General features: G+C 55.3%; 1 protein-coding gene across 1 annotated transcript; it reads right to left on the bottom strand.

Annotated features, from left to right (window-relative positions):
* Nucleotides 1–4,617: 4,617 nt before the first annotated feature.
* On the bottom strand, nucleotides 4,618–7,748 carry PSCA (prostate stem cell antigen). Its single transcript, XM_032254665.1, has 3 exons — nucleotides 7,144–7,748; nucleotides 5,860–5,967; nucleotides 4,618–5,420 (listed from the first exon to the last, which is right to left on the bottom strand). The coding sequence occupies exons 1-3, from the start codon at nucleotides 7,193–7,195 to the stop codon at nucleotides 5,209–5,211; spliced, it is 372 nt and encodes a 123-aa protein (XP_032110556.1). The 5' UTR covers nucleotides 7,196–7,748; the 3' UTR covers nucleotides 4,618–5,208.
* Nucleotides 7,749–8,185: the final 437 nt, after the last annotated feature.

Genomic DNA, 8,185 nt, shown 5'->3' with positions numbered 1-8,185 from the left:
AAAAAAACTGTGTCCTTTTTTTTAAAAAATGGTGAACAAGTTTTACCTAATTTAAAGTTTTTTTAAAGGTTATATATAAAACAAAGCAAAGGAACCAGAAAATAAGAGAGATGTAAAGAAAGTTATAAAAATAAAGAGGTATTTTTTGTGGTAAGAAAGCTTAAAGAGAAATAATTTTATGTAAGAAAGAATCTTGTAAGATAATTTTAGTCCTAAAATACAATGACTGGTTGTTTAAGAAAGAGGATGTTTAGGACAAAAGAGAAAGTCCAGGCATGTCATGAATGATCTGTGTAAGTCACAATGAGAGGATTTATTTAAAAAAAAAACCAAAAATTTTTATATGATCAAGTTGTTTATAAGTAATGGGTAATTATAATGGTCTTTCTAGAGATTAAGCTTGATGTAAAAAAAAACCACTTATACACTAAATTATTGGTAAGAACTATGAAATTTTCTTAAGGGGTTGATTTACTCTTAACAAATTATAACAGATTTTAATTTTTTTATCAAAAACTTCAACTTTTATTGCATCTCACCAGTTTTTGGCTTTTAAAAGGCACACTTTCTTAAAGGTCTAACAAAATGTTTTCTTCCAACATAATATTCTGTGCACTGCAGAAGGTCTTTTCTTTTGCCTTTCAGTAAATGACCTAACAGATTTAACATTTTATTGAAATAATTCCTATACCATTATTATTAAGTTTGGTGTGCTTAGGAAAAGGATGATATTTACATTTTTTAATTAAAGTTATTACATTTGTGTGTCTTCCTGTATGTGCTTTTAAAGTTCTTGTGACATTGAGTTATAGGGCTTTGACTCCTGGGTCTAAAAAGGCACCAAGTCCTGCTAAATTTTGAAACACTGACAGCAATTAAAGCTCCATCTTTGGGCCCAGTAGAAGATGCCAATAAAAACCAACTGCACTCATAAAACAGACTGACAGAAATTAGAGTTAGTCAACTTCTGAAGGCTCAGGGACTATCTCAGTAGAGGTGGGTGCATGGATTGTAAGGGCTGATTTTAAAGATAAAGTAAGTTCAGTTTCTCTATAAATTAATCATTAATGTTGAAGGTACACTGAAGCAAGACCAGCATATGGGCCCCTGAGTCAAATTAATAAGGTTTTCTTGAAGCATTAACTAACTCCTAAATAAAGATTACAAAGGTTATGAAAGGCTGATGGAAGGTATATCTTATGATCAGGATTAAAAATTTATAATTTTTAAATAAAATTTTGAAAAGAAATTTAATTGGCCTCTTGTATACCTATCCAAGATTAAGTCTGTTTCCTTTTTTTTTTTTTTTTTTTTTTTTGAGACAGAGTCTTGCTCTGTCACCTGGGCTGGAGTGCAGTGGCTCAATCTTGGCTCACTGCAGCCTCCACCTCCTGGGTTCAAGCAGTTCTCTGCCTCAGCCTCCCAAACCGCTGGGATTACAGGTGCCCGCCACCATGCCCAGCTAATTTTTCTGTATTTTTAGTAGAGATGAGGTTTCACCATATTGGCCAGGCTGGTCTTGATCTCCTGACCTCATGACCCACCTGCCTCAGCCTCCCAAAGTGCTGGGATTACAGGTGTGAGCTACTGCACCCAGCCAAGCCTGTTTCTTATGAGTCCCGACAGGCACCTGAGAAAGACACCATGGCCTGCACTTGTGAACCCTCAGAATATCTAAAGCTGTCGTTCGGGAAGTAAACAGACAACTAACACCCTAAGTGCCTCCTCCTCAGCCTCCTTCACAACTCCCACCCCATACAGGTTTGCACCCCAGGGGATACCTATGGCCATGTGGTCACCTATTCAGTTAGTGTATAAATGACTTGCCTCTCATTTGGGATCATGAACCCAATGGTTACCAGCGTATTGATAACATTTGGTTCAGGGGTCAATGTACATACAGTAAGACAGGCAAAGCCCTATATATACAATTATATAACATCGCTTACCTGAGAGCTAAGCAGGCAATTGAGACTGGGGTTGAGACTGCTATTGGCTTATTGGCCCCATGCGGAAAATTTGCCTATCACGAGGCAAGTCCTCAAAGCTTTGCTTCTTCATTCCACACACCGTCCCATAAAACAGGAGACATTTAGATACATTACACTCTCCCTTGCTTCCTTTGCAGATATAATAATGGACGATAGATTAGCGTGAGAGTTTTATACTTACTGGATGAACAAGGAGTATGCGCTATAATCAATGAAACCTGCTGCACTCATGTAAGCACCTCAGGTCAAACAGAAGAAGATGCCCGTGAAATATATGAGCGAGTGCCCAGTTGCGTAAATAGAACCAAGGCTCTGATCTCAGCTGCCTCTGGTAAACCATTAAAAGCGCCCTCTGAGTCTCACGTGGTTTTCCTTCCTCGGACCTTTGATAGCTGTCTGGTTATTACTAATCGTTGGTCCTTGCTTGTTTATCTTCTTGATAGTTTGTGTTTTCTAGATTACGGTAGGAAACGTCCCGAAGGCCATGAAACGCTGGCAGATATTATGCTAGGGTGTGGGGATTCGAGCTCGGCCCTTTTTTCTTTTTTTCTTTGCTATCATTTGTAAAGATGAGGTGAAGTGGAAGACGGGGAGGTGCGGGTTCCTGTCCAGGGGGAGCTGTGGGGCCCTGAGTGCAGGGGCGGCCTCTGCAGCCTGAATGCACCGGGCTGGGCCCGCACTGCTGCTCACTGCTGCTGCAGGTGGCCCTCCCTGGCTGGTCCTTGCCCTTGGAGAGGTCAGCTGTCTGTCCTTCGAAGGGGCAGCAGGCTGTGCCATGTGGCCAGAGCAGGCTCCTGCCCATCGTCGTGGTGTGAGGCAGCGTCAGGGCTGTGTAACCTCACAGGCCCTCAGCTCAGAGGTGCTGTGACTTGAGGGACAGCTCAGGGGGTCAAAGGGGCCACAGTTTTCAGGCTGGTCCTGGCATGGAGAGCCCAGCGAGGCCTCCCGTGTCCTTGCCCTTCCTCCCTTCACCCGGCCAAAGGCATTCCAATGTGAGGAAGTCCGGGGAACAGGGTGTGAGGGTCCTGTGCCTGCTCTGTCCTGGACACCTCCAGCCTGCCCGATGCCAATGGGTCCCAGCCCTGGAGCACGCTGCTTTGTGACTCTGAACCTAAGTCCCAGGGAGAAGGACCCCTTTCCACCAGGGGGTAGGGGCTGCTGTGCGGGCACCGGGGCGGGCTGAGTCCTGGGGACGGCCGCCTAATCACTGAGGCATCTCCTGCACTGCAGGCCTCCAGAGGCCCTCCCTGGCCATCCCGGCATTCTGGATCCTCTTTCCTTGCTTTATTTTTTTCTCCTAGTTTTTGTCACCAGGGTGACCAGGAGCACCTGGAACGGCTCATGGAACACAGCAGGGGCTCGATAGCCGGGCAGGGCACCAGCCTCCCTCACCCAGCTCCTGGACACTCCCAGAGCAGGTCGGCAAGCCCAGGCCACAGCGTCAGGAGACGCAGTGCGGCCAGCAGCACATGCCTGAGCCCCAGCTCCTGCAGCTGAGGCTGAGGGGTGCAGAGTTCTGTGCGGGGATCCCTGGTCTGCAGGGCCCTCCCAGAAAACAAAGGCCTAGCCCTGGACTCTGGACTGGGGAAGGTCTGAGTGTGTCTTGAGCCATGGACAGTGGGTGGGTGTCGGGCAGGCTGAAGCTGGATGCAGGCAAGGTGGGGAGGGAGCAGCCAGTGCTCAGGGTCACTCAGATGCTGGCCTAGGGACCTGCACCCTCCTGACACTGCCAGGAGGGAGGTCTCCCGGTGAAGTCATACGTCAGACAGGAGTCCTGGCTCTTTCTTAGCATAGCCCTGCCCACCGCCTGCTCCATGAACTACCCCCAGAGCTCCAGGCCTGGATTCCAGTCCTGGCTCAGGATGGGATGTGGGCCGAAGCCCTCTTCTCTTCCCTGAGCCTCTGCCTCCTCTTTTCTGAACCTGTACCCCCACTCTGAGCCCCAACCTAACAACCTTGGAAGCCTCACCCGGAGCAGGTCCCCACCCAGGTCACAGGCTGCACCCCAGCCCTAGGGCAGGAGGCAGGCTCTGTGCCAAAGGCTTCCTGGCCAAGGGCAGGAGGCAAGTGTGGGTGGAGTCCTCCCTCGGGCCCAGGAACCCAGGTGCCTGTGGATGCTGGTGGGGCACAGGTTCCCAGAAAGAAGCCCCAGGAGGTGTGATGGACACCCCAGAGAGGGAAGGGGCTGAGGTTCAGCGTTGGGGGAGGCCACCTGTCCCCAGGCACCCTGCTGCGGTGTTTGAATGCTGTACGGTGGGTGTGCAGCTCTAAAACAAATGTTGAAACATGCGGGTGCTCAAATCAGGCCAAAAGGAGGGGTGGGAACTTGGATGGTAGCAGCCCCTGCCCCTGGAACCCTCTGCTTCCTGTGAACTTTCTGGGTCCGTCCTCCCAGCAGGGAGGGGTCATGGTCTGGCCACAGCTCCAGGCCGCACAGCAAGTGCATGTCCTGGGAACCGCCCTCCCACCCTCTGCAGGGATGCCCTCCTTCCAGGTGCCAGGTGTTTGCTCCGGTCACGGAGGGGGCTGCAGCCCCCATGACAGGGCCCATTCACAGCCACAGACCTGGTCCAGACACAGCCCGGATCCCATCCCGCCTGGGGTGCACAAGGACAGAGGCTCTCTCTGGCTTATCAGCAGGTGTTTATTAAGGGCCTACGCTGTGCTGGGGCTGCCATTGAGGGAGCCCCGTGAATGTGAGGGCTGGCCCCTCCCTCCAGGCCATGAGGCCCTGTCTCCGGAGACTCCCATGACCTCACACCAACCCGCCCTCCAGCTCTGCTCCGTCTACTTCATCTCAGCCTTTGCCGGCCCTCCTGAGGGCCTGCTCCCTGCTGGAGGGCCCGGGTCACGACCAGACCTGGCTCTGGTCATAGATGGGGTAGGCAGGGAAGGCTTCCTGGAGGAAGAGGTGCCTGAGCACAGGGTTAAGGGTGGGGAACACTAGGCCATGGAGACAGCAGCAGTGTGGATTGGAGGGGCCGTCTGTAGGCTGATCTGTGTCGCTAGAGCCGGCCAGCCAGGTGGGAGTCCTGGAGAGGGCCATGGGAGGGTCAGGGTGGGGGAGGGGGTGGGAGGCAGAGGGACATGGCCAGACCTGTGTTAGGACGCGCCCTCAGGAACCAGGACAGGCTCCCACTGGGCAGGGTGTGTGAGGAGTGGCACAGGGGCCTGGGGCACCACACCCAGTGGGGGCTGCAGCAGGGCCTCCGGGAGCCTACAGCTGGCTGAGACCCCAGAACAGCAGGCCGAGTGCGGTGAGCGGTGCCAGGGTGGCGGCAGCCGGCTGCAGGGCATGGGCCCTGCTGGCGTTGCACAAGTCAGTGTCACAGCACGTGATGTTCTTCTTGCCCAGGTAGTAGTCCTGAGAGCCATCCTTGCAGTGTGAGCTGCAGCCTTTGCTGATGACGGTCAGGAGGCCTACGGCGCCTGGGGAGCAGTGGACCTGGGGCTGGCGCTGTCCTGCGTGCCCACCTGCCCGCCCTGCCCACACCTCCTCCTGTCCCCACCCTGCCTGAAGCTCTGGAGTCCCCCTGGGCTGCCCCAGGATCGCAAGCAGTGCCAGGGCCTGGTCTCGGACCTATCCCCATCCAGGGCAGGGGGACTACCTGCTGAGCACCAGAGCTGGTGTGAGTGAGCCAGCCGGCGCAGGGGTGGGGGAAGGACAGACGGTGGAGGAGTGGCCGATGGAGGAGGGTGGATGGTGGAGGGGGCTGGAGGGACAGATGCTGGGTAACAGGTGGGGGACAGGTGCGGGATGGGTGGGGGATGATTGGAAGGAAAACAGGTCGTAGGGGTAGGGAGATGGCCAGAAGGATGGATGGTTCAGTGGCAGAGACCTAAGCCCGGGCTCGTGTCCCACACTCACGGATGCGCTCGGTCCAGCACTGCGTCTCCGACTCAGTGCAGTTGTGCACCTGTAGGCAGTTCTTGTTGCTCACCTGGCCCCTGCAGGTGTAGCACTGCAGGGCGGAGCCTGTGGGGTGCGCGGGAGAGGCCTCAGAGGCTGCCCCACGGCACTCCCCGGAGGGGGATTCTCAGCCAGGGCCTGCCAGCCTCATCTCTGCAGGGCGGAGGGCGAGGCCGACAGCAGGGTCTGGGCCCTTCTGGAGAGCGTGCACTGTGTGCTCGGACAGGCCTTTGCAGGGCACGAACTTCGCACCCCTCCCAGGGTGTCCAGCAGCTGCCAACTATGCCCCAGCCCCCCAATTGCCAGGGTAAAGCGTTGTGAAAACGCTCATGCTCCTGAGAGAGAAGGGCTCACCCCACTTGCCAGGGGCCCAGCTGGACACTTGGAGACAGGGGATGGATGAAGATTTTCCGTGACTTCCTCAGGCCACCGCCATGCAGGCCCAGCTGGCCTTGTCCCCAGCAGCCTGTCTAGGCTAAGCCCGACCTCTCAGCCTCTCTCAGGCCTCCTGGGTCAGGTCTTGCTCTGCCCCTGGAGTGGCTCTGCTGTGAGCTGGTCACGGCCACTGGCTCCACCTATGCAGGCAGATGCCCCACAGTCCTTGGTGCCTCTCCTCGCCCTCAATTCCCCTCACCATCTTCAGGGCCCTCCTCAGCGCCTCCAAAATGTTGCCCCGTTTAGCCCTCAGTGGCTGTGTTGGTGACCCTGCTTTCCAGAAGAAGAAGCTGCGGCCATGGGGGTGACCAACCCTGGGACCCTGAGCTGGGAGGGACCCACTCCGAGCAGAGCAGTGCAGGCCAGTAGCCCCCTGGGACCCCTGGAGGCTGCAATGCTGGGACTGGGCTGGGCGTAGACCCCTGGGTTCTCTCAGGACACTGCCAGCACCTCCCCTCATGCCGTCAAAGGGACTTCGTAGCCTGAGGCTTCCTGCCCCTGTGTCTCCCGGCTCCTCATCGGCATCTCTGTCCATCCATCTGTCAGTCTATCTGCACCCCAGGAGCCAGGCCCTGCCCCACGGTGTTGAAAGAATGTGACTCCCTGCTGCCCCTGTAAGCCCCCGTCACTGGGATGGCGGGAAACACAGGTCACTGCCTGGTTGTGCCAGGAGCTGCCCTGGAGGAGTGGAGGCTGGAGTGAGAGCCTCACCCCTCCTCTCCCTTCCTCTTTCCTCCCCCTCCTCTCTGAGTGCCTCCCTGACTCACCCCTGCCCCCTTCCCTGCTGGGGGCCAGCTAAGGCCTCACCTGGCTTCAGGGCCAAGCCTGCGACCAACAGGGCAAGCAGCACAGCCTTCATGGTCACGGGTGGGCAGCGGCAGAGCAGGCCTTGGGCAGCTTTATATGCTGCAGCTGGGGAGAGGCTGGACTGCCCAGAGTCAACACCCGCGGGCTCCCCGGAGCCAGTGAGGGCCCCGGGCTGGGCAGGTCCCGTCTCCTCCCTGAGCCTGCGCCTCCCTCTCCCTTCGTCCTCTCCACCTCCGGAGGCAGAGCCTGCCCAGGCCCGTGGCTCAGCAGGCCCAGGCTGAGGGCCGAAACCTCCTCAGATCCCAGAAGACGCCCGTCCCGCCTCCCCCACCTCACAGCGCAGGGCCAGATCAGGGAGACCCTTTCTCCAGGCTCCTGCAGGCCTCAGCCTTCCAGCTAAGGACAAGGCACCTCCCTGGGCCCTGTGTCCTGCAGACACTGTGCTGCCCTCCTGGGGCCCACAGCCCATGGGGTGATGAGCCTCGGTCACAGCGTCACAGGCAGATCAGCAGCAGGTGCTGCCAGGGAGAGGGGCTGGGGCTGTTCCAGGTGTGAAGCAAAGGCAACATTCGAAGGGCCCCCATCTGAGTGGACCCCTCCTCACGGCCAGGGCTTTCCAAAGTGAACCTGAAAAACTGGTTCAGGCCATGACAGCAAAGGGCTGGACAGCCTCATGACCCCTCTCTTCATAACTCAGGAAAAGCCAGCGTTAACAGCAGGGACCTGCAGTCTGATGACAGCCACTGCCCATCTATTTTCTCGGAGGCCTGCTACCTGGAGGCTTCATCTGATGCCAAAACCTTGATCTCCACAGCCCCTGATAACCCAGACACTCCTTTCTGTTGATAACCCTTGCAACCAGCTGCCAACCAGAAAATGTTAAATTCACCTGTCACCTGGAAGCCATGTTTGAGCGGTCCTGCCTTTCTGAACCAAACCAATGTAGATCTTAAGTGTACGTGATTCCTGCCTCATGTCTCCCTAAAATGTATCAAATCAAGCTGGGCCCTGACCACCTCAGGCACCTGTTCTCAGGTCTCCT

This window comes from Sapajus apella, unplaced genomic scaffold (assembly GCF_009761245.1).
Source record: "Sapajus apella isolate SASKATOON/1434 unplaced genomic scaffold, GSC_monkey_1.0 scaffold3, whole genome shotgun sequence".
Taxonomy (NCBI): Eukaryota; Metazoa; Chordata; class Mammalia; order Primates; family Cebidae; genus Sapajus; species Sapajus apella.
This window is presented reverse-complemented; position numbering and strand designations above follow the sequence as displayed.

What these genes read in the sequence shown, in the direction of transcription:
- PSCA (XM_032254665.1), bottom strand. Translation starts at nt 7,195, where the DNA reads ATGAAGGCTGTGCTGCTTGCCCTGTTGGTCGCAGGCTTGGCCCTGAAG. An exon ending in AGGCTTGGCCCTGAAGCCAG is followed by an intron (nt 5,968 to 7,143) that starts GTGAGGCCTTAG and finishes CGCACCCCACAG; the next exon opens with GCTCCGCCCTGCAGTGCTAC. An exon ending in GTGCTGGACCGAGCGCATCC is followed by an intron (nt 5,421 to 5,859) that starts GTGAGTGTGGGA and finishes ACTGCTCCCCAG; the next exon opens with GCGCCGTAGGCCTCCTGACC.